The sequence below is a fragment of the Panthera uncia genome, chromosome B1 (genome assembly GCF_023721935.1).
Source record: "Panthera uncia isolate 11264 chromosome B1, Puncia_PCG_1.0, whole genome shotgun sequence".
In the NCBI taxonomy this organism is placed as follows: domain Eukaryota; kingdom Metazoa; phylum Chordata; class Mammalia; order Carnivora; family Felidae; genus Panthera; species Panthera uncia.
In genome coordinates, this window is record NC_064811.1 from 186,372,719 (window position 1) to 186,398,956 (window position 26,238).

The following is a 26,238-nucleotide window of genomic DNA, read 5'->3' on the forward strand; positions in this document are numbered from 1 at the left end:
TTTTTTAACGTTTATTTATTTTTGAGACAGAGAGAGACAGAGCATGAGCAGGGTAGGGTCAGAGAGAGGGAGACACAGAATCTGAAACAGGCTCCAGGCTCTGAGCTGTCAGCACAGAGCCCGACGCGGGGCTCGAACTCACGGACCGTGAGATCATGACTTGAGCCGAAGTCAGCCGCTTAACCGACTGAGCCACCCAGGCACCCCGAAACTTTTTTTTTAAAAAAATGCTTATTTGTTTTGAGACAGAGAGAGAGAGAGAGAGAGAGAGAGAGAGAGAATGAGCAGACTCCACACTGTCAGCACAGAGCTTAACTTGGGGCTTGAACTCACAAACTGTGAGATCGTGACCTGAGCCAAAATCGAGAGTCAGACGCTTAACCGACTGAGCCACCCAGGTGCCCCCAAAATGAAATTCTTGCCAATAATTTGATCAAGCAGATGTATGTCAGCAGACCTTTGTGGTAACGCACGAGAGATGGCATTCAAGACATGAAACAGAACAGTGTGATAACGTCATCACCAAAAGCCATTTACTATGCTTTATGCAGAATGATCCCCAGGGGACTCCCTGAGGTAAGGAAGGGAGCACTCCTGCCTTCAGTTTTGTTGCTGTGCGTTTTATGCACGTACGTGCGTGCGTATGTGTGCCTGTGCGTGCGTATATGTACGTGTGTGCTTGTGTAAGTTAGGCCTCTGACATCTGAGGCAGGAACGGAAGGAATGAAAGCAGAGGTGCTGCTCTTTTATACGTCATGTCATCTTTAGTACCGACAGAGGATGTTCAGTTTTAGAAAACGAATAATGGCTCAACATGGCTAAATGCTTACGAGACACTAGCTTTACAAACAGAAGCAGAAGACAAGGACGTCATGCAATTAGAAGACTGGAATCCACTTTTCAAAGGAAGAAAAATATTCATCCAGCTTCGAAGGAGGGAAGCGCCGTCCAACAGAACTTTCCGTGATGATGGAAATGCTCTGTGTCAGTGCTGTCCAACATGGCAGCCACCAGAACGCTGACCTCCTGAGCACTTCAAGGGGGGTTGGTGCAACTACTTTTTAAAGTAAATTAAATTATAATTAATTTTAATTTAAACCTTGACAGGGCACACGTGGCCAGTGGCTGTCATACTGGAACAGCATGGCGCTCAAGTTTAGTAAAGATGTGAAGGGATATACAGCGCGAGTAAGACTGTTCGCTAGGTGGGAAAAGGGTAACCCTTAGTCACTGTCCTCAGGGTGACAAGTAAAACGACTGTAGTTCTGACTCTCCCCGATAAAGGAGCTGGCTCTGAGGATCCCAGCCAACTTTTTTGGCAGTAGTCAAGCTACTAGAAGGCAGTACTTGGATTCAGAAAAAAGAGCATGGCAGTTCAAAAGGGCACGTTAGTTATGTTAAACCTTGCAAATGTTTATTGTTCTGGAACCTTTCCTTAGATTAAAGCACTACCCAGAGGAGGTTTACTGTGGAAGAAAATGAGAAGACTGAACCAGCAGGAGCTGGGACGGGGTGGGGTGTAGGGAGCCCCACAGGGAAAGGAATGGAGGAGATTAACTGGTGGACCCGAAATCCTGATTCCTCAAATCAATCCACTCTCACACCTCAAACAGGCTGTGTTTGCACACCTCTGTCTACGTTGATACACGCTCTCACGCTAATTAAGCTGCACTTTTGAGTTTGGGAACAGCAGACCTCAGAAGGTCAAACGGCTAAAAGGACATCAGAGGCCATCACTACCCCACTACCCCGTCATGAGATTTTTTCCCTGCGAGGTGACCTCAGACATGACAGGGAGGAAGAGCAACAGACATAGCTTCAGAATGTGAATGGGCAGAGATGTGAAAAAAGCCACTGCTATTGGGGGGTGGGGAGGGCAGGGGGTGAACAGGAAACCTCTGTACTTTCCACTCAATTTTACTCTGAACTTAAAACTGCTCAAAAAAAAATAATAATAATAATAAAGTCTCTTAAAAAGCTACTTTTTTGAAACACAGGAGATCTAGAATTATGAGATTTTTCTTTTATAGTTTAAAAGTATGGTGCTTAGGGCACGCCTGGATGGCTCAGTCGGTTAAGCGTCCAATTTCAGCTCAGGTCATGACCTCGCGGTTCATGGGTTTGAGCCCCGCATCGGGCTCTGTGCTGACAACTCAGAGCCTGGAGCCTGCTTTAGATTCTCCGTATGTCTCTCTCTCTCCAAAATAAATAAGCATTAAAAAAAAAGTTTTTTTTTTTTAATCAAAGTATGGTGCTTGGAAACATTAATAAGTTATTTTTTTGCAAATGTAAATAAGAAGCAGTGTAAGTCTGGAAAGATAAAAGCTGGGAAGATTATGAAGGCTACATTAATACAGAGTAATGTAAAATGTACCCAATCCCAGATTATATAAAGAAGGGACAGTTCCTCCAAACTTTTATATCTGAGTTACTGAGGAAACCACAACCACCCGGAGGGAAGCCTTAAGTTTAGGCATCGAGAACGGCTTCACTGGAGGTGAGCACTGTGCTAAATAAACCACCTGTGTGGCCCGATTCACTCCTTCCCACACTGACCACGACCATCCTACACATTCCTTTACTGCAGGAACCTGGAAATGGTACCAGTGTCAAAAAAATCAAAACATTAGACCAGACTACAGTTTCCAACACAGGACCATTTTCAGAAAAGACCCCAATCCAGTATTACATAGAGAGTCAGGAAAGCTCAAGGGTCATATTTAGAAAGTTAATCCATTTTGATTAAAAATTAGTTATAAACTAACCACAACTTAAAAATATGCTTTACTTATAAGCCAAAGGAAAAAACCTGTCTAAGGATACTGTAAAGGTAAATCATTTTTACCTGAGGGAATAAAAACCTTGGAAATTAGATTCTGTAAAATAATAGCAACTTTACAGAAATGAAAAGCAATACTGCCAAATTCATACGATACACGTCAAAACTATCAGTTAGTCATGGGGCGCCTGGGTGGCTCAGTCGGTTAAGCGCCCGACTTCGGCTCAGGTCATGATCTCACGGTCCGTGAGTTCGAGCCCCGCGTCGGGCTCTGTGCTGACAGCTCAGAGCCTGGAGCCTGTTTCAGATTCTGTGTCTCCCTCTCTCTCTGACCATCCCCTGTTCATGCTCTGTCTCTCTCTGTCTCAAAAATAAATAAACGTTAAAAAAAACCCCAAAAAACAAAAAACTATCAGTTAGTCTCAAAATATCGTTGAGAAGCTTACATGAAAAGCCACCTTTGGTTTGTGTTCAAGACAGGAGATTTAAAAGTCCTAAGACTTACCTTTACAAAAATACTGGTAGGTATAAAACGCCTGAGCAGCTGATGTGTGAAGTGAGGAAATCTAAGCAGGTTGACGTGGAGAGAAGGCAGTTGTTGGTATCCGGCCATTAGAGGATAGAAATTATATAACATTTCCTGTTCGGTGCCGGGGAGGATACGCAGTCGAATCTACATCATAACAAATGGTAGAGAAAGATAATCAGTATATACACTTACAGCATCTTCATGGTATCACCCCTTAGTTATTTAGAAACCACTGGACACCCACATCTTTCTGGTGAAATGTGCTCTCTCTCCTACTCCACTTTCCAGACAGATGCTACTAATAGGGCTGAATTCGGATGAGACTAGGACCACACACATAATAAATATGCAAAAAATACGTGCGTGATCATCTCAGCTTCTACAGTTTCTACCAAGATCTAAATGGCAACTTGTACCAGCTTAAAAAGGGGAACGCTAGATGGACTGACATTTTCTATGTCTTGACCATGTAGATTTTATAGTCACTTACGCCATGAGATAATTTGTAGGAAAGTATCTTTGTAAATACTATGTCAACAGAAGGCAAGCTAGTTGTTTCTGGTGTTTTCGGGATTTTATCTTTGCAGTGAGGTAAATACTATCGGGAAAAAAAGATGTTTGGAAAATTTTAGTGCTCCTTTAGAAAAGAACACAAAGGTAAGATTTTGGTATCGTGCATTATTTATTCGTAAGTCAGTACGTGAAAAGGATCAGGACACTCAAGAAAAGCTTACGCATTTGCAAATGAGTACATACGTTATGTACGTGTCAAAGATAACGTGTGTGTACCAACATAGAACAGCTAATACGACATGTACTATATGTTATAAACTTAAATTAGTGTATGGACTTACACTCTACTTCGTATAGAATTCTATTTTTTTTTTAATGTTTTTATTTCTTTTTGAGAGACAGAGAGAGACAGAGCACGAGCGGGGTAGGGGCAGAGAGAGGGAGACACAGAATCTGAAGCAGGCTCCAGGCTCTGAGCCTTCAGCACAGAGCCCGAGGCAGGGCTCGAACTCAAGGACCATGAGATCACGACCTGAGCCAAAGTCAGACGCTTAACCGACTGAGCCACCCAGGCACCCCAAGAATTCTATTTTACATTTCACAACAAACCTAGCACCCAGAATATGCACAGCAAAAATGACTAGTCAAGGTAGACACTTCTAAGTATTATGACATGTTTGTTCCTCTAATTATGCCCTTGTTAACAAAAAGTATTTACTGACTCTTGAGGGGCGTCTATTATCAACTTTGACAGAAAACAGTATTCTCATGGAAATTGGTTTTGCCTGAAAGTGTATGTTCCACTCAAAAAATGTGGAATCCACCTCTGATTTGAATGGGTGAATCAAAACACCTGAATAACTTATTTTTATGTGTAAATATAAAATTATGTCTAAATGCACCAAAGATAAGTAAATTCTATGCAAGGTTAAAAATCTCTAAAAAATTTCACTGATAGTTCAGAAGAGAATCAGGCTTTTTTTTTAATTTTTTTTTTTAATTTTAATTTTAATAGGACCCATGCCCAGTGTGGGCTTGAACTCATGACCCCAAGATTAAGTATCACATGCTTTACAAACTGAGCCTGCCAGGCGCCCCAGAGAATCAGGCTTTTAAATATGGGTAGTCAGGTTTCTAGGCCTCAAGTTAAAAGACACACACAGACACACAGACACACACACAGTAGTAATAAAAGGGAAATCTAAAATTTTCAGAAAGTCTATTATACTCTGAGGATTTGTCCATTCTTGTTTTACAGAAAGAAATAACTTGTATGTATGATCTCTGTGTGAAAAGGGTTGTCCACTTAATCCGCTGCTACACAAATTATACTTAATATTTAAAGGTGACGAAAAATTTCCTATTATCAAAATAACAGGGACCATAATCAGCCTTATCAGTTCATTTGTAAAAACTAAGTATATAGCTCTCCATTTCCTGGCCACACCTCTGTGTCTACACAAGCAGCCCAATGCGATAGGCCCTATACCTGTTTAAGTCCAGAGAACATGAAGGCATCACTGGGCTCCACAGAAATCTCCACGTCTTGAACTAAGTTAGTCTTGTTCTGTAGGTGATACTTGACAGGTAAGGATTCTCTGACACGCCCAAACGATGGCAGATCTGCAGAGAAAGACGACACGTTTCTCTTGGTGAAAGAAAACGGTGTACCATCTATGAGTTCTTCTTGTAAATGAATCTCATTCTGTAGACATGAGGTTATTTAAATTAGTGCTAATACTGCACTCTTGCTGAAGAAGCACATTCTTGGACTGGACAACAGCCATGGGACCGTGATAAAACAGGCTAAACAGAATCAAGTCTCCTTCTAAAGCTGCATGACTTAGAAAGGGTCTTGGCCATCAGGAACTGAATTATACTTTAGGAATAATTTTTTGAATCTATAAAACATGTCCCTAACTATCCATCATGGTTCAAGAAGAATAACAGGCATCGTGTGCCTCTTGATGAGAGCACATACCATTAACTATGAAGTATTCTTGCCAAAAACTTGAACCTGAATCTGATCAAGACGACAGATGTAACCACCAACTTACAGGGACACTTAAAAATGATACAATGCAATCAGCAAAACCCAGACTGTGGGACGCTCTACAGGAAAACTAACTCCATTTCTTCAATAAATAGCAAGGAAGAGGTGGGGGTGGGGGGGGCGGTGAAGGAGGTGAGGGAGTGGGGAGGGAGTCTGCCCGCCCAGAGATTTCAAAAGTATGAGACATCCACCAGCTGCAGTGATAAGACCTTAAGACAACCTAAAGAACATTCAGAGTCAACTAGGGAAACTGCGGCACTGGAATTTGGCAATTAATATTAAGGAATTATTGCTAATTTTTAAGGTGATGACAATAGAATTGTGATGATGTTTAGAAAAATAGCCACTAATACAGAAATACTGATAGATGAAATAATATCTGGGATTTGCTTTAAAATACGGCAGGAGGAGGAGCTTGAGGTACAGATGAAACAAGACTGATCATAATCTACTTTTGTAAACGTTGGGCATTTTTTGTAATAAAAGTAGTTTTAAATCTTAGAAGCTAAAATAAGTATTCTCACTGGATTCTTTTTACCAAGTACAAGTTGGTGCCGTTACCTGCATTCACATGGAGGGGAATGTTTTCTACGATCACGTGCGGCAGAGTGATGGCAGTACTGATGACAGGGACGTTTCCCATGGCGGAGGTCCTGTGACAGAAAAGGGAATCTTTCAAATCTGCATTTTACGTGAAACGTGGAATCAAAAACAGGCCACGTGTATACTCACCAACTTGTTTCAAAGGAAACAGAAAGGGCTTAGACATCTCCTAAAACTTTATTCCTGGAAGTAGTTTAGTGAAGAAAAGGCTTTTAGAATCCCGTTTGGGTTCTGAATGTTTCCAGCGAATCGATGGTATAACCCAAGGCTGCCGTTTGGTCCAGGGGCCAGAATGTGAATCAGCCATACCATGAAACCCACCATTTGACACAGGGCGTGGTAGCAGAGCGCTCAGCGTGGGTGGGAGCGTGCGGACTGACCTCGTGACACAGACCTTCTCCCCCTGTGGCCGGTTCGAGGCCGAGCACCAGACCACTTTCAAGTGTACCGTCCTAGCTACGCCCAAAGTACAGAGTCGAAACCAAAGAACAAAAAGTATTTTACCACCAATAAAAACGCAGCATTCTGACATCACGGAGAGAAAGTGAGTAACATTAGGAAACTGTCAAATATCTTCCCCTGTGTCACAGTTAGGACGGGAACCACAGGGCGGCTGGCTGACTCCCGAGAACTGGCCTTGGGGAGAGTCGGGATCAAGATGTGGAACAGCTGACACTGGGTGCAAATTATTACACCACAAAAGCCCCAGGCGAAAACATCTAACCCCTCTTCATTAGTAGGTCTTTAGGGTATTACAGTAATGTGATGGGATGATTAAGCAGTGCCTTCAAATTCCAATTTTAATTCCTGTAAACATAAATTAAACTAAACTTCGATGTGGTAAATTCAGAAGTGGGAGAAAGAAAGATCTTAGCTTTTTAAAAAAAATAAGTCCATGATTTTTCCTTTCTCGTTTTTCATATGTCTCATTCGCAGTTTTTAAATTTATGAAAAAATTGAGCCAAGAAATTCACACATGAAATATCACATATCTACCTCCCAGCCTAAGAAAACATCACAGTATAGTTGAACCTCCCCACGTGCCCCTTCCTGCTTGCACCTGTGCCCTAGAAGTACTAACTTGGGAGTCATCATTGCTACGTATTTCTTTATACTTTTCCAAATTATGAAGGTAGCCCTAAGAAATGTGCAGTGTTTTACATGTTTCCCAATATTACATACATGCAATTTGTTCATATTTTCCACATTTGCAGTTGCTTTGTTCCCTTAATACTAATGGTTAACAGGAGCAGCTCTGGTTCATCGATTTTCACTGATACATAGCATTCCGTTCTATGACCATGCCATAGTTTGTCCATTTTCCTGTTGATGGATATTTAGTTTGTAACTTTTTTACTACTATAATCAGAGGTGCTATGAACATTCTTACATATATCTTTGTGTACTTGTTTGAGACCTTTTCTATGAGGGATATAGATATCTTCAGTTTCACCTAGCCCTGCTCAATGGATTTCCAAAGTAACTGTTCTATTTTATACTCTACCTTTTTTGACAAACTTTGCATCGTTAACCCCTTCTATTTTTCCAAATTAGTGGGAGCACATTTGAATCTCAGATTCCTAGTAAGGTTGACTTTCTCTCCCTATGCTTCCTGGCCATCTGGCCTCTTCTGTTTCTCTTAATGCCGCATACTCAAGATTTTGCTCAACTTTCTGTTACGAGACTTGGTTTTCTTATGATTCGTATAAGTTCTTGATATGAATTCTAATGCTTTCTCAGTTTTCCATGTTGTAAATAGCTTTTCCCAATTTGTATTTTTATAGGTATTTTTTAATGAACTAAGAAACTTAATTTTAACAAATCAAATTCATCAAGTTTAGAGGCTTACACTTTTTATGTCTTATTTAAAGAAACTCTTCCCTATTCCAAAGTCATAAAACAATTCTCTTATTTTCTACTAAAAGTAGTAACGTTTTGCTTTTCACAATTAGAATTTTAATATGCCTGGAATTAATTTTTATACACAGTGTAGAGATATGAGGATACCCAATTGTTTACCACCAATTACCAGATCTCCACTGATTTGCAATGCTACCTCCCTAAAACATAATTTTCATATGTGTGGATCTATTTCTAGACTCTCTCTTCTGTTCCACTGGCCTATTTACATATTCCCATTCCAATACCACAGCAATGACTGCTGTAGCTTTACCTTAAGTCTGGGAATTTAGAAGAGCCAAGTACCCTTGCTTATTAGTTTTTCTTCTGAAATATCTCGACTATTTCTGAGTTTTTGCCTTCCCATATAAGCTTTAAAATCAACAGTGTCAAGCTCCACAAAAACAAACTAAAACAAGCTATTGAGATCCTGAAGCAAATTGCAGTGACTTACAGAACAAACAATATCAGATCTTATCCAAATCCTACCCAAGACAATTTTGTGTATGTCCCATGTAGGGAACTTCCTTTAATGTTTTAAAGTTTTATAATTTTCTCCATAATGGTAATACCCATTTTCTATTTGATATATTCTTACTTACCTTATAATTGTTGTTATCATCTAAATGATACCTGTTTTACAAGTATATTGCCTGGAGGTTTATTACCGATATATAGAACGCCAACTGATTTTTGTATATTGATGTTATATCCAGCAACCTTGCTGGAACTCCTATAATGGAAATAATTTGTTGATTCCCTTGGGTTTTCTATGTAGACAATCCTATTGACTGCAAATAAGAACTGTTTCTCTTAATGTTTTTAACGGTCCTATCATAAGAATTCGCTTGGTTAAAATTTCATCAGTATACAGGTCACAAATTGTGACAAATACAAATACAAGTTTAATTATCCTTTTTAATCTTTGTGTTCTTGACAAACATTTAGTGATAGCATGTGACTTCTAGTCTTCTCTCCAGGACTGACAGAAGCTTTCAAATATTAAATGACAATGACAAATAATAAAGGCAGTAGAATAGGACAGAGAAGGAATAAGAGATAGGGCTGATTCACCTCTTCCAGGAGATAATATAATGACCAGTTGCTACTCCACCTTCAACATTTCCAACAGATGGGCACCGAAGACAAAAGCATTCACTAGCGCTCTCTCCAGTCTGTAAGACAACTATAAGGAATAATCTTTATAATCCTATGCAACGATTTCCTCTATGAAAGGAGAGTTTTACCTTTAAGTAATATAACAAAAAAAGAATATCCGTTATACATTATTTGTAGAGACTTTAAAAACTAAGGCTCAGAGATGTTAAATGACTTTTTCAAGGTCACAAAGTCCCTATCCAGTGCTTTTTCTAATATATCAATATTCCATTATAATAAAACTCAGCAAAGCAGCTGTAGGTCTGTGACAAGATCCTATAGGAACTAATGACAGGGCAAAGTCTGGAGTTGGAATAATACCATTTGGTGATTATTTTTCTTTCTACAAATTATTTCATGTCTCTAAAGGAAACATTTCACAGTAGGGAAAAAGAAATTTTTAGTTAACCTTTTAGGTACTCAAAATGTCATTCCAGGCAACTCTGGCTTTCTGTGACAAACACATATTAGCGAGACCATCAAATGGAAATACATTACATGTTGCCTCATTATTGCCTAATGTGGTGACTTACCTCTCATACAAGGCTGCTTTCCTCTTGCCAACTGTAGCCTAAACTCCTGACGCCAAGATAAAGGTTCGCCTGAACCAAGCCCTCCCTGCCATCAGCACCTCCCAGCCTGCAGTGCCTTCGATGCAAGCTGGCAACAGTGCCCATCTGAGGCTGACCTGGGCAAATCTGTGGGTGAAACTTTCAAACAGTAATAACAAGGTCTCTAAACGTTAACTAATTGTTTTCATGATTCTCTAATGAAGAAGGTTGTGATAAATTACTAGTTACGATTGTGAGCAGATACTAGAAGTCAAAGGGGAAAATGCTGGGCCAATCTCTAACCACTTTTAAGTAATTTTTAAGGACTAGGAAATGATACTGTAGCCCAGTTAGTAAAACATACACCAATTTAAACCTCTTAAGATACCTTTTTTTTTTTTTTTAATTCAGGATCCTTGCCCCGTTTTCTTTTCATTTTTTTAAAGTTTATTTGAGAGAGAGAGAGATAGAGAGAGAACGGGGGAAAGGCAGAGAAAGACAGAAGAGAGAATCCTAAGCAGTCTCCACGCTGTCAACACAGAGCCCAACATGGGGCTTGATCCTGCAAACCGAGAGATCAAGACCTGAGCCAAAGCCAAGAGTCAGACGCTTAACTGACTGAGCCACTCAGGCGCCCCAAGATACCTTTTTTAAAAACCTAGGACATTCATATTGCTTCTCCCCAGCTCAAGCCTTCCTTAATTCTAAGAAGTTAACAAAAATGATCACAACGTTTATTAACAATTAACATTGGGGTCAACTTTATGACCTAGGAAAGTTGTTATCTTTAATGTGTCAAATACAAAGTTTGTAATGCATTAGTGCTGGTGTCCTTGGAGGTGGCAGAAAGAAGAAAGCCATGCCACCCCCTCCCCAAAGATATCCACATCATAATTCCCAGAACTGTGAATGTGGTTACCTTACACGGCAGAAAGGATTTTACAGATGTGATTAAGATAAGGATCTTAAAATAGGAAGATTATACCGGATTATCCAATTGGGCCCAATGTAACCACAAGGGTTCTGAGGGAAAGTGGTAGGTAGGAGGAAATCTGGGAAAAACATGTGACAATGGAAGCAGAGGTCAGAAGAAGAAACATCTGAAGATGCTACACTGCTGGTTTGGAAGATGGAGGAAGGAACCATGAGCCAAGGAATCCAGATGGCCTCTGAACGCTGAAAAGGGCAGGAAAAGGGTGTTCCCCAGAGCTAGAAGGGATGCATCACCAACACTTTGATTTTAGGACTTCTGACCTCTAGAACGTTGGGATAATAAATCTGTGTTGTTTTAAGCACTAACTTTGTGATAATGTGTTACAGCAGCAATAGGAAACGAGTAATGGGAAATTCAAGGTAGGTATTTATTCATTCATTTAACAAACATTTATTAAGCAACTACTATGCAGCTGAGGCTGCCAATACAAAAAGGGGTAAGTCATGGCTCCTGCTCTAAAGGAGCCCATAGTGTAGCAGGGGAGCCATAAGAGTAAGTAAACTATTACAATATAAGTGGATAAGTGTCATATCAGATGTAAAGAAACTCTGGGAGCAAAGAAAGAAGATTACCTAGTCCCGCTTAGGAAGATCAGAAAGTCAAAGCTTACATGAGACCGAAAGAGCAAACAAGAGTTGAACAGGTGGAAAGAGAAAGGAAAGGGTTTTGGACAGATGTACTAACATGTTCAAAACCAGATGGAGGTAGTGTTTGCTGAATGTACAAATGCGGGCTTGGTCAAAGTCTAGGAAAGAGGAAGGGGAAGTAGGGAGCCTGGTACAGAAGAAGCTAGAAAGGGAAGCTTCCCAGGGAAAGGTCTGGTAGGTCGTGAGGTTTTCTAAGAAGGAAAAACAAGTTCAAAATTGCTTTTTGCGAAATCAATCTCTGGCAGCAACATGAAAGGCAGACTAGGGGAGAGAATGGCAAAGAGGAAAGCGGTTAAGAAGGTGTTTCTGAAGGCCAGATGAGAGACGGTGAGAATGGACAGAAGCTGGATTCCAGAGACGTGCAGAAGGGAGAACGTGGCGCCGGGATGGATGCGCACGTAAGAGGGAGTCTGGTCTGTTTCTGTGGTTTCTACCTGGGGCCAAGTATACACTGACTCCTCTCTCTGGACTGGGGACTGCGGGGAGCCTGAGGTTGCATGGCAGGTGAAGACTTGTAGAAAAAGTAAAAGGAGCCAAAGTCAGGATCTTGGAAGCGACCCACATTTAAGGAGTAAGAAAAGGAATCAGCAAAGAATGGACAGATAGCCAGCTTGTGATGAGCTGTGAGGAGACAAACACCGGGCTGAGATACTTCATACAGACTACCTCATACACGCTATTTCACGTGTGTTATCTTCTTTAAGTCTGACAAGGGATGAAACAAAGTGAACCATCCAATGTAACATAAGAGCAGGCAGAAGGTCAGAGAATGGAATCTAGTTCAGCGTGACTCCACAGCTCGTGATCATTCCACGTTAGCCAGGGAGGAGAAAAGGAAGAAGTGTGGACAGAGAAACAAAGCAGAACCACAGACAGTGATTTCCAAAACCATGAGAGAAAACCAAGTTTCAAAAGATAAAAACAAAACTTATCAAGGCATTCTGAAAGCAAAATTGTTTTCTAGTATTATTACTTTACAGGATGTAGGACCTATTTGTAGCATGTAAATAAAGAGGTTTTTTAATCTATTTTATCTTTCCTCCTTTATGATGACTTTCCTAAAATGCACAGAAGTGACTATGAAGACTATGTCTCTTGTAGAGACAAACTCTTCTTGGCGTTTTCTTGAGAACCTAGCATGGGGCCAGAGAGTGAACTTGATAAATACCTGTTGTTATTTATTGATAGATACTGAAACTTATTCACAGGCCGGATACAAAAAAAATACTGGAATTCTGAAACTACTCATCTAATTTTAATCTGTATTGCAAATCAACTATATGACTTATGACACTGAACTCAAGTAGTAGATAGATAAACAGATACAGCAAATAAATGACTCATTTATATTTGATTTTAATCATGGGGGTGAGGGGCGCCTGGGTGGCTCAGTCAGTCAAGCGTCCAACTCTTGGTTTCAGCTCAGGTCTTGATCTCACAGTTTGTAAGATTGAGCCCCACACTGGGCTCTATGCTGACAGCACAGAGTCTGCTTGGGATTCTCTCTCTCTCCCTCTCCCTCTGCCCCTCCTGCGAGCATGTGTTCTCTCTCTCAAAATAAATAAATAAACTTAAAAAGAATACATCGTGATTTTTTTCGTACAATCTTTATTCTTATCATAGAGCTGAGCACAATTTTGCTTGGGTTAACATTCAAACTAATTTTTTTTATTTTTCTCTAACAGCTCAAGAAGCATATAAGCCCAAGGTATAATGCACCAGAAAAGTAATATCCTGGGTTTAAATCTCTTCTCTAAACTATTTTAGTTGATTTAGAAAACTTACTATGTTTCTATATTTTCCCAACTTTCTTTAATAACCATCTTTCACCATTTCAAATTATAAGAGATGGTAAACATTAATTAAAAATCAATAAGAAAAAACAATCTATGAAAAATCCAAATATGAAAAAATGCTATTTTATTTTCAAGTACATTTTTCTGAGTAACTTCCTTATAGTAGCAAAACTCTTATCTTTTAAAATGAGGTATACTCAAACAAATGGTAACTGATACTAATTCTACTTTAATTCTAAATGTATTTACTTTTCTATCAGTCTCAAGTGCCCTCCATTAGCAAAAAGCTAATTCTTACACTGCTAGCCTACGCGCGCGCGCGCGCACACACACACACACACACACACACACACACACACACACACCCCGGTCTTCTACTTAAGTGGGATGGTCCACATTCTCACCTTTGTCCACTTGGGACTCTAGCTGATCGACTGGGGTCATAGAAGGAGCAAGTTGTAGCTCACTGGATACAATAGTGAGGGCCCAAGGTGAGGCACTTAAGAGGTCCGTCATCAATAGAAAGGGGATGTCCGCATAGACCCTTTCCAGGTGCTCAAACTGTCACAAATGAAGACAAAAGATCTGTCTGGAACTACAATAATTCATTTTACTTTTTCTGTTAATTTCTATAATTGAAGTGATTTCCAAAATGCTTCATAGGAACATACCTTTGTAGAGACAAATTTAACCGCGACATCAAATGGAAAGACAGTTTCTATAGTTACAGTTTCATCCTGTAAGAATTTAAAGGGCACATTCAATGGCTTTTCTAAACTTAAAAATAGTTTTAAAAATAGAAGACATGCAAAACACAATCTGTAACTGATCAAGAAATAATCCCAATTTATATATTAAGAAGCTAGAAGCTTTCCCTCAGATAATATTTATAAAAACCTATAGAGAGAAACCAGACTACAATTTCTAATAAATTATCTTATGGCTTTAAAACAGCTAACACTGCAAAGTGCTTTCTAACATGTTATTTATCTCAGGATCTAGTAAAAGTGGGCAGGACAGGCAATGTCACTATTTTAGAGAGGACGAAGCAGAAGTTAAGGAAGTTTCAATGCTTGGCCTTGGGCCGCAAAGCTAGTGGTGCCAAGCCTAGAATCTGGGTTTTCTTTTTGTCTAAGTTCTTTACTTCACCTCAAGTCAAGACGACTAATAATAATGATAATGACAATAATAATATAACAGCGCTACAATCGCTATATATGTAATGCATTATATAATGTTTGTAATAACTCAAGGAAACAGATGCCATTATACTCGCTATTTTAAGATGAAGTTGTTCCACATAGCTAGTAAGTGACAAAGGCAGAAACAGACCCGGATCTGACCGTAAGGGTCTGTACTCTTAACCTACACGCTACATCCCTCCCTCAGTCTATTCAAGAAGCAATGGGCTTACTATGTCTTTGGAAACAAACCACCCACCCTGTTAGTGAGAACCCTTTTTTAAACATCACGTTGATTTAAAAACTCAGGCTGTGATAATGCCAGGTGGATGTGGGTTTTAATCCTGGAGGACACATTCCTATTAGCTATGTAGACCTTGGGGTTAGTGAGGTAACCTTGAGGAAGAACCATGGTTTCTGAGTCTCAGTTTCATAATCCTCGTGGGGCTGTTGACAATGAAGTGAGATGACATATATAAAGCACTAGTGAAATGCCTAAACCATGTTCATTATTATCACATACTTCAAATGACTTCCTCTCAACACCATCAAGCTAACTTTTTAAGAAAGTGTAATAAGCAGGATATTAGTGGTAGAAAACGCCTGCATTGGGTCTGCGAATCTAAAGCAGGGCCTCAGAATTTCCCCACAGGAAAGATCTAAGGAAATGAAGAAACAACTCAATGACTAGATCAGATGTGGCCTACTTTAAATTTCCACACATGCAGGTAACAATGAGATTCAATCCAGTGAAGGGAAAATAATTTCCATTTTAATTTCCAAAAATGTCTTACAAGTAACACTGGGACCTGTAAGATAGATATTCCATGAGAAAAGTGCTTCTGTGTACAATAATCTTGAAAGATAATCACCACAGCCTTTTGTGAAATTCTCAACACACATTAGCAAATTCAATGCTGTGCTAAGTCTTAAAGTCAAAGTATCCATTTAATACCTCTTAACCCATATTTTCCAAACATATTTGACCGACTCATTCTTTTTTGTGTAACATCTATTTCTATCCCTCAGAATTAGTATCCCTCCCTAAAATAACTAAAAGACAACCTACTAAACAGGAGAAAATGTTTGCAAATGACCTAGCCAATAAAGGGTTAGTATCCAAGATATATAAAGAGCTTATACAACCCAACACCAAAAAAACCAAATAACCCAATTTAAAAATGGGCAAAAGACATGGACAGAAATTCTCCAAAGGAGACAGACATATAGATGGTCAAAAGACACAGAAATGATGCCCGACATCACTCATCATCAGGGAAATGCAAATCAAAACCACAATGAGATATCATCTCACATCTGTCAGAATGGCTAAAATCAAAACTCAAGAAACAAGTACTGGCAAGGATGTAGCGAAAACGAAACCCTTGTAGACTGTGGGTGGGAATACAAACTGGCGTTGCCCCTGTGGAAAACAGTCTGCAGGTTCCTCAAGAAATTAAAAATGGAATTACCATATGACATAGTAATTCCATTACTGAATATTCATTTACTCAAAGAATATGAAAACACTAATTCAAAAGGATATATGCATCCCTGTGTTCACTGCAGCATTATTTACAATAACCAAATTGTAGCAGCCCAAATGTCCATCAACAGATAAATGGATAAAAAAGACGGGGTATATATATACCGTGAAATATTATTCAGCTATAAAAAAGAATGAAAACTTGCCATTTGCAATCACATGGATGGAGCTAGACATCACAATGCTAAGTGAAATAAGTCAGAGAAAGACAAATACCATATGACTTCACTCACATGTGGGATTTAAGCAACAAAACAAAGGAACAAAGGGAAAAAAGACAAACAAAGAAATAGGCTCTTAACTGCAGAGAACGAACTGGTGGCTACCGGACGGGAGGTGGGCGTGGGGGGGATGGGTGAAGTAGATGGAAGGGATCAAAAAAAAAAGTGGCATGCACCTCAAAAATATCGTGTCTTGAGGCAAAGAGAGCATTACACACTGTTGTGGCTTGATTCCAGGATAGTTACTACATAGCAAACAATCATTTTAAAAAGATATGTTCCAAGTCTACTAGAAGCTTCATTATCAGAAGTCCTTTCCAAGGCATTGGACTCCAAAGCTGTATAGAACTTGAATGTTCTTATTTTGTAGATAAGGAAACTCAGGTCAAACGGTTACATGGCTAGGCTGAGTGGACACGTTAGGAGGCCATGCTGAGATTGGCACCCCCCCTCCTAGTTCACCAGCCATGATCCACTGTAGTGCATCAGGCTACGTGAAATCTGATATATTGTATGCCTTCCTCCCTTCCACTTGGGAAATGTTCCTAACTCTTGTAGGATGAGTGTTGCCTCCTACTGACTCATACAACGGCGGACGGCCCAGACTCTGGGCAATGACCAAACTACAAATCCCCAGACTGATTGGCCTTCTCCTCTGCTGGCTGAGGAATCAATCCATTCCTGAGAACGGGCTGAAACAATACAGATAAGACTACGAGGACAGTCAGTATCATAATGTTCCATTACTAAAAGTGGGTACAAGCCATTATATACAATATGGTTAAATCTAAATAAAAACACGGTGCCCCCAGATCACTGTAAATAGAAAACCAACAGAAAACACTCCAAAAAGCTGACAGCAGTTGCCTCCAAGGCACTGACTATGACCATGCTATTTTCACCCTCTTCTATCTGCATGTAACTAGACACAATTTTCATAAGAATCTTTTTTAATAGAAAAAATATCTCATAAAGGGAGACCTTCCAGCCCCTCAAATCTTCAGCATATAATCAACTTACAGATTTTACCTAATGTGCGATTTTATAAAGAGACACACAGGTTTGGAATCTCAAAACTTTTTTGCATGAGATCCTAAACCTGCTGATTGTACAAAAAGCCATGGAGGCCCGTTTTCTAATGTTTGACCAGTGAATGCCATAGTACATCGTTTATAATAAATATAAGTGATTAAAAAAAAAAAACCCAAGATGTTTAATTAAAATCTGTAATAGACTACAAGCACCTAAGCTGCTTATTTTACAGGCAAAAAAAAAAACATAAAATAGGGAACGCCCCACGTATGATGCTTCCCGAAGTAGCCATGAGAAGGAATACCTTGTGACACTTGCAAACAATTTCTTTGTCTTCAATAGTTGTATTGATCAGGTAAGAAACATACACGAGAAACATTCTTGAACCTACTGTTCCACAGCGAACATATAACATTTTTTCCAGCTGTGACAAAATAAAAGCATTTTAATTGAATAATTTAGAGATTTCTTCCTGGTATATACCCTAGGATAATGTTCCCACCTTTTGGAGTTTACTGTGCCAGCTGACTAAATTCTTGAACCCTGTTTACAGGCTGTTCTTGCCACAGTATATGTGGGACCAAAACCAGTACTATGCCACCTTTTTTATTATCATTCCCAACTGCCCAAGAACTGTGTTTCGTTTGGAAATAAAAGTTGCTTGAAAGGCTATTTCACAAAGTTACAAACTTAATGTTATTCAGTTATTTTATCAGGCAACTAATTCTCCATATCAGGGCCATTTGTTCTAAAACCCCTTGCATAAAACTGCTTACAACATCTTATGCATCTAAATATGTGTAAACATCTTACACATTTAAGTGTTAAAAACATGCATTAGCTAAATCCCATTTGTAGTCTCAGAATATGCCGTTACAATGTTCTCTAAAACTCACTACATATTTAAAACCTCAATCTAGTTGATTTCCTCCCCAGTCATAGGTGACCAAGTTCACCTGTTCCCCTGGATGTAAGTCTCCGATAGGAATGTCAGTGAGTAAAGCCGGATAGGACTCGTCGCATAGTTCTGTTCCATGAAGAGACACATGAGTTTTCTGAGTTAAATTGGCATCCTGTCCTGAAAGTGTTAATATCAGTGTTTTAAAATACGGAGCATTCAGACATTATCCTAACAATTACTACTGCATAGAGAGCACTCTTTCATGACCGTATTTTATTTTATATTTTATTTATTTATTTATTTATTTTTAAACGTTTATTTATTTTTGAGACAGAGAGAGACAGAGCATGAACGGGGGAGGGGCAGAGAGAGAGGGAGACACAGAATCCGAAACAGGCTCCAGGCTCTGAGCTCATGACCGTATTTTAAACAAACTTCCTGTGGTTGACACCACTGATACTTATTTTCTGTTGAACAAACACTGATCAAATGTGGAAAAGGAATGTTTACCAGGTTTTAAACCAGCGGTGAGCTTCACGTCTCTGATTTGGGTCTTTTCATGGGACTGAACAGTCACAACCAAACAATACATTTCATTCGTCAGGGCAGGAGGGTCATGCCGCAGATGCACGGAAATGTTTGGAACTCTGGAAATAATCCTTCGGTGGTGGGGGGAGAAAAACCCAAAAGCTTAGCTAAGCAACCGATTAAAAAAAAAAACAAGTTCTTCAAAGTATTTAAAAGAAGTAAGATGACCTTCCTCAATCTGCCTAGCAAGGTCGACTTACATCGTGCTGGCCTGAATGACTATGCTGTCCCAGTGAAGCTCATTGTCAGGGAGCTTGGGTCGTCTTTTGAAAGAACGCGAGGCCTGCAAGGCTTCTTGGGAGGAGGCAGCGTCCCCTCCTCCTCCCTGCCAATTTAAAACCACACATCTTCCCGACTCGTGGCCCAGAACTAGATCGACCGAAGTAATCTGAAAGACGGAGGGTTGTCAGAAATACCACCTCATACTTGTCACCATCCCCTCTCGACAAGTTACACAGCAATTGCTGGTGTGTGGAGTTCATCGAGGGACTCCCCCCAGGGTGAAGTCAGAACACCTGCTGTACCGCTGTCCCCGACATCTGTTAGCTGTGACACTGACTAGGTTCCACCTGCTTCACCTTTAAACAGAGATAATAACCTGACATAACAAATGCTCAATTAGTGGTCGCTGAGTGAGATACATGAATATTTTCATGACCATTAGCACACATAACCGAATTCCTAATTCCACACATATTTTTTCCCCAAAGACACGTATAATACTATTAACTGAACAAATATTCCTTTCAACAAAATCCATTAACAAATGTACTCGAAACAATTATGATTTCCATCTGGTAGGCTTCCTGAGTATCTTATAAAAAGTATGTAATTAGGGATTTAGTCAAAATCATAAAAAAAACTTTAAGTGAATAAGCAAAATCTCTGGATATTGGTTAATAATAAAATCAACAGATTCACAGATACTGTCATGGGAATATTGGTAGTACAGTCTTATGTTTCTATCTTAGAAATGGCCCAAAGTTTAGATGAACCAACTATCGCCATTTAAGCCATGGAAAACAAGCTTACCATATACTAATCACTATTCCAATTTACGTTAACTAACTGATTTAATCCTCACAAAACACTAAGAGGTAGGGACCATCATTATCCCCACTTTACAAGATGAGTAAACTGAGACACAAAGAGGTTAAGTAATTGCCCAGAGCCCCACACTAGTAGGCTGGAGAGCTGGAATTTAAACCCATGAAGTTTGGCTCCAGAATTTACGCTCAATAAAATTATTACTTCTATCATATATTTCTAAAGTCATTTTAATTATGTACATTAAAGGAATCCTTTAAATATATACATATTTTTTAAAAAAAAAGCATTCAGAAATGTTTAGATATCAAAATGATATATATCTCTAGTGTGAATTATGTCATTATATAAAACATAATTGGTATAGTGTATAATATAGTATTTTGTTTGAAATTCCTTAACTGATTACATAGCCATTAAAACTGAGGTTGGTCTTATGTACTAACCGGAAAGGATGCCTCACATATACTAGTAAGTAAAAAGAGCTAACTATAGAATATTATGTACAGTATAGTCTCAAAAAAAGAAAACCTACCAAACCATGATGAACGATTTCCCTTAGGAAGTCCAGGTGGAATATTTTCATTTTTTACTTAATAAACTTGTGTATTACTGACATTTTTTTCTGACGTACACATATTACTTTTGTCATTTAAAGCATGTTTTAAACAAATTTCATCACTAACCTCAATTTTCTTCCCCACATCTTCAGTTTTGGCAACAAATTTAAATAAAAACTTCCTCGTTTTACCAGGAACTAAGCACATCTTTCCCTGGGTCAAATTTTCTAAAACTTCACTTGCTTTAGTTGCTTCTTCGATTACGCAGAACTGGTTATATTCCTGTAAAAGAGGTCAGCAAGGGTCACTGTTTATACACAGCAAGTGTCACATGTTTTGCTCACACTAAACAAAAATGATTCGGAGGTTGGTAAATTTACCTGCAGTATAACTAAAGCATTATGAAGGGTGATTAATGGGAGGTATTTTACGCCAAACGGAAACACTTATCCACTCACTGCTGCCACAAGGTAGAGACAATTCACCACATACAAGCTGATTTCTGAAAACATTTACAAATCCCAGAGAAGCAAAGATTTATTCTTTGTTTCACTGGACACTACTATCTACTATCTTTTTTAAAAAGAGCTTTCTTTTTACATGGCTTCTGTGACATCCTTCTTGACTACTTCCTGTTTTTCCCTCAAAGGTCTTTTCTTCTTGTCCCCTTAATTCAGAGGCTCCACAGGCTCAGTCTTCGGCTTTCCGTTCTACTCTCTTTATGTTCATTTCATTGCAGAGTTTATCCATTTTTACATGTTCCGTACCTCTATGCTAATATTTCCCACATTAAAAACTAACACTGTCCTATTTCCTTAACCAAAAGTTCATATCCACAAATGTCAAGAGGTTAATTCCACTACCACCCAAATTTAGCATGTCCCAAACTCAATGTACATCTACCTTTCTAGAAGAGCACACTCCTTCTGTGATAAATAGAGTTGAGAATAAAGGGAGAGGACTGAAGGGAGACCTCTTTCTTGTGCACGTCTATGGAATCAACATTCTCATCCATTCAGTAAACAGCAAGAACTTCCCAAGAGCTGTCTTCTATCCCAGCAGATGAGTTATCTTACAGAAAATTCTTATTAGTTACGTTTAATACTTGTCTTTGAGTTTTCATTTCTATTCCATGCTTCTGAAACCTAAGTACTACTTTTTTTTTCTTCTGATTCAGATCTTGAATTTCAAATAACACATATTCAGAATATAATCTAACTTTAAAAACGAACTGCTTTACATTTTAACATTTTAAATTAGTTTTTAATTAGTCTGTTTGTTGTTTAAGAAAAGGGGGGAAAGAAATGGAATAGTAGGATATTAACAGCAAAAGTACAATAAGAATCTCTCTATTCATCCTCTAATTCCAGATTTAGAATATCTCCCCAAAACTGTCACCATCGAGCAAAAAAAAAAAAAAGTATCTGACCTGGGAGAGCTTACATGCTAACAAGGAAAACCAATGACTTACCAACGAATCACACAGACAAAAATGAAACCACAGGTGTGGTAAGTACTACAGAGGGCTACGGCCAGGAAAATCAGCTAGGCAGGGGGGGGTGTCCCTGAGGAAGTAAGGCTTTTAAGGGGATAAAACATGAAAAGGAATTAAGAAGAAGTAACATCACATACTCCTGTCCTACTACGGTGTGATCTCAATCACATGTGGAATCTGTAACTCATAGAAACAGGGTAAAATGGTGGATGCGAAGGGTTGGGGTATAAACTTCCAGTTACAAGACAACAGGTTCTGGGATCTAAGGGGCAGCATGGTGACTATAATTAATAATGCTGTATTACATACTTGAAAGTTGCTGAGACAGTAGATCCTAAATGTTCCCACCACAAAACAAAGGTAATCATGTAAGGTGATGGATGTTAAGTAACTGTGGTCATATTCTGCAGTATATGCGTTTCAAATCATCTTGTAGGTACACTTTAGCTATAAAATGCACACACAAATGAATCGCTTTTTGGTGGGGCTGGGGGCAGGGGCTGTCCTTTATTCTTTACCCTGTACACAGACCCAGCAATCCAGACTTCTCTATTCATAGACGCCTCCCGTAGCCCTTTCTTCCTTCCCATCCCCACCGACAGCGTCTTCATCCAAGTCCTCACACGTTAGTACTGGGAAGCACACTAAAGAGGCTCCGGTTGGTTTCCAGAAGATCCTTTCTTTCTATTTTGTCACTGGAATAAAGTGTCTTAAATTCTAAGTTTCATGCTCTTGCTTTAAAATCCTCAAACTAGGGGCACCTGGTTGCTCAGTCGGTTAAACATCTCACGGTCTGTGGGTTCGAGCCCCACGTCGGGCTCTGTGCTGACAGCTCAGGGCCCGGAGCCTGCTTCGGACTCTGTGTCTCCCTCTCTCTCTGTTCCTCCCCTGCTCATGCTCTCTCACAAACACAAACATTAAAAAAATGTTTTTCATATACAAATAAATGAAATTCTCCAACTACTCAGAAGGAATCTTTGGGTAATCGTTCAAAACTGAATGAAGCACACCGGTCTGCAGGTGACCCAGGTTCAGCCAACAGATTCTCTTACGGGGTTACTGCTCAGTTGTGAAGACAGAAAAATCTAGTAAAGCAGGTGAAGCTCTTTCTTTACCACTGTCCAATAAATAGAACATGAATAAGTGAATGAATAAAGAAACCTTTAAATGCGCTGAGCTCGAGTTCCTGTAAGCCACGGAGCCCTGCCTCCCACGGGCCCCTCGCTGCCCACACACCCGGAACGGGAACGCCTGCCTCCACCCGGCGTTTGCAACTGCCAAGCCTGCTCCCCCTCTCATCTCTTTATAGCTCCCTTCATCTCATCTTCATTCTTGAAACTTCCTCCTTCTTCTCTGGCACGCCTACTCTAACTGTATTTCTGGCTTATGCCACGTAATTTAGTCCTCGTTACCTACTAGGGCAATCTGTGAGTCAGTCCTGGCCCCTGCCCCCAGAACACTTCCATTTTAACAGAGCTGACATATGCTAAACGTTCACAGGCTCACCTCGATGCTAAGAACACTGTAACTCTCATTAAACGCTTGCTGGTTAAAGGCTCCATGTGCTTTCTGGGGGACCAGGAGATAATTATCTATTATGTGAGCTTATAATCGGAATATTTGGAATGTAATCAAGTAGCTGACCACACTGTAACACACTACAAAAATGTGCAAGTGTATATAATCCCGGCCCTGCAGAAAGAAAAAGCTGCTTATATGTGCACACACAGAAAACGTCTAGACTGTTCAAGAAGTTACTAGCAATGACTTCTGGGCAATGGAGTTGGACAGAGCACGCTTACTTTTCATTTTATATCCATCCAGTCCACTTTACTTTAACGCCAACCGTTTAGTAGTTTTATAATAAAAAACCAATACCGTTGTTAGAATACAAAACAAGTGATTTAAAAACTAAATTACATTCATCCTGAATAGATCTCATTTGAAATTCAAGTTATGCATCACAAAAGATAAAGTTCTTACAGTTCGTAAGGATGGAATAATAACAAAACTTAAAGAAAAGTGTAAGAGTAAGTAAAACTTGAATGGCTGATACAGAAGTGAGAACTATAAATATATTTATTTTCAGATAGAGTTTACCAAAGCCCATTTGTTACTATGAAACCATTATGACCTAAAATTCACTAAGCTCGTTTCATCTAATTTAAAATAAGCTACATTAAGATATACACATGCTAGGGGTGCCTGGGCGGCTCAGTAGGCTAACCGTCCGACTTCAGCTCATCTCACAGCCATGGGTTCGAGCCCCGCGTCGGGCTCTGTGCTGACAGCTCAGAGCCTGGAGCCTGTTTCAGATTCTGTGTCTCCCTCTCTCTCTGCCCCTCCCCCGCTCATGCTCTCTTTCTCTCTCAAAAATAAACAAACATTAAAAAAAATTTTTTTTAAAGATACAGGGTAAAAATACATTAAAAGCGACCGTTACCTGATTATTGAAGCTGACACAGAGCTTGGAAAACCTAATGGGATGTGGACAATCAGCCTTCAGATAGACATCACACCGCACAGGAACATCAACATGAAAACTTGGGCCGTGAAACTTGGCTTTGCATTGAACTAGAAATAAAACAGAGAGAGCAGAGTCACACAGTACAAGACCGTCTAGACAAATTATTCTGATTCGCACTTACTCTTCAGAAAGGAAACACCTACATGGGATATCCTTCTCTTTTTTTTTTAAGTGGAGTTTTTTTTTTTTTTTTGAGAGATAGAGAGCATAAGTGAGGAAGGGGCAGAGAGACAGAGTCACAAGTGGTTTTTGTACTGACAGTGCAGACACAGGGCTCAAACTCACGAACTGTGAGATCATAACCTGAGCCAAAGTCGGATGCTTAACTGACTGAGCCACCCAGGTGCCTCTTTAATTTTTAAATTGTTTTCCCTCTTTTTATTTATTTGAGAGAGAAGGAGAATGAATGGGGAAGAGGGAGAGAGAGGGAGGGAGGGAGAGGGAGGGAGGGAGGGAGAGAGAGAGAGAGAGAGAGAGAGAAAGAGAGAGAGAGAGAGAGAGGGAGGGAGGGAGGGAGAGAGAAAGAGAGGGGGAGAATCCCAAGCAGGCTCCATACTCAGTGCAGAGCCTGATGCAGGGCTTGATCCTACTATCCTGGGATCATGACCTGAGCTGAAATCAAGGGTCGGACACTCAAGTAACTGGGCCACCCAGGCACCCCTACACTGGCATTCTTACTGAATTCTGCGCTTGAAGCATTTCAACACATAAATGTAGTTCACTTAAAACAAAACAAAACAAATTTAAATAAAACACAACTCCAAAACTACCTTTAATTCTAAAAACATAGTTGCTGGGGCGCCTGGGTGGCTCAGTTGGTTAAGCATCTTACTTCGGCTCAGGTCATGATCTCACACTCCGGGAGATCGAGCCCCACGTCGGGCTCTGTGCTGACAGCTCAGAGCCTCGAGCCTGCTTTGGATTCTGTGTCTCCCTCTCTCTGATCCTCCCTCGTTCATGCTCTTTCTCTGTCTCAAAAATAAATAACCATTAAAAAAAACAAAAAAACAAAAAAAAACAAAAAAAACAAAAAACAAAAAAAAACATAGTTGCTCCTGAAATGTAACGAACACAGAATTTTAAAGGGAAAAAACCATTTTGTTCTTTTTAACTTATTTCAAAATACCTGCCCAGGCATTACAGAATAAACTCTTTAAATAACTGTCTTTTCAAATGCATTTCAAATCACATCTAAAGTACAAACAGGCAAGGTAGATTTTAATACGTAAACTATTTAAAATTCTGAACATCTTTTTAAGTCAATGGTGAGGGGAAAAAAAAAAATCACAATTTTTATCTATAGAATGACGTATTTTGAGCATTCTTTCTTTGACTTTCTTATTTATTATTCTCTATCTATTCATTTCGTAGCAAAAAGGATAACCTCTCTGAGGTAACAGTGTAGATGCTAGCTACCCACCAAATGGCACAAAGTCCTGCACTCCTATTGTGAAAACATTGCTGCCGGCCAGAGAAACTCGGTCCGCCCACAGCTTCTGAGCCGTTTTCACTGCTAAGATATCACAGTCAGGTTCAGGGTCAGGACTTTCATTCTGCACCAACACAGAGCACAATTCATTCAGCCAGTTACAGAAAATACACAGATACAGATCTAGGT

At 39.6% G+C, this 26,238-nt stretch overlaps 1 protein-coding gene across 3 annotated transcripts in view; it reads right to left on the bottom strand.

The window, feature by feature from the left end:
• The window catches only part of TRAPPC11 (trafficking protein particle complex subunit 11), a 48,364-nt gene that overhangs the window by 2,191 nt on the left and 19,935 nt on the right, over positions 1 to 26,238 (bottom strand). For 2 of the 3 annotated variants that reach the window (XM_049632528.1, XM_049632527.1), the window contains exons 17-29: positions 26,041 to 26,173; positions 24,537 to 24,667; positions 20,725 to 20,880; positions 19,192 to 19,379; positions 18,914 to 19,062; positions 18,459 to 18,580; positions 17,807 to 17,926; positions 14,194 to 14,259; positions 13,927 to 14,083; positions 9,451 to 9,562; positions 6,436 to 6,527; positions 5,311 to 5,444; positions 3,285 to 3,452 (exon numbers count right to left, since the gene is read on the bottom strand). In XM_049632528.1, coding sequence (XP_049488485.1) covers positions 3,285 to 3,452; positions 5,311 to 5,444; positions 6,436 to 6,527; positions 9,451 to 9,562; positions 13,927 to 14,083; positions 14,194 to 14,259; positions 17,807 to 17,926; positions 18,459 to 18,580; positions 18,914 to 19,062; positions 19,192 to 19,379; positions 20,725 to 20,880; positions 24,537 to 24,667; positions 26,041 to 26,173 — 1,728 coding nt within the window. Of the gene's footprint in view, positions 1 to 3,284; positions 3,453 to 5,310; positions 5,445 to 6,435; positions 6,528 to 9,450; positions 13,830 to 13,861; positions 14,084 to 14,193; positions 14,260 to 17,806; positions 17,927 to 18,458; positions 18,581 to 18,913; positions 19,063 to 19,191; positions 19,380 to 20,724; positions 20,881 to 24,536; positions 24,668 to 26,040; positions 26,174 to 26,238 lie in introns of those variants that run through there. The other variant, XM_049632529.1, reaches the window with a different exon arrangement.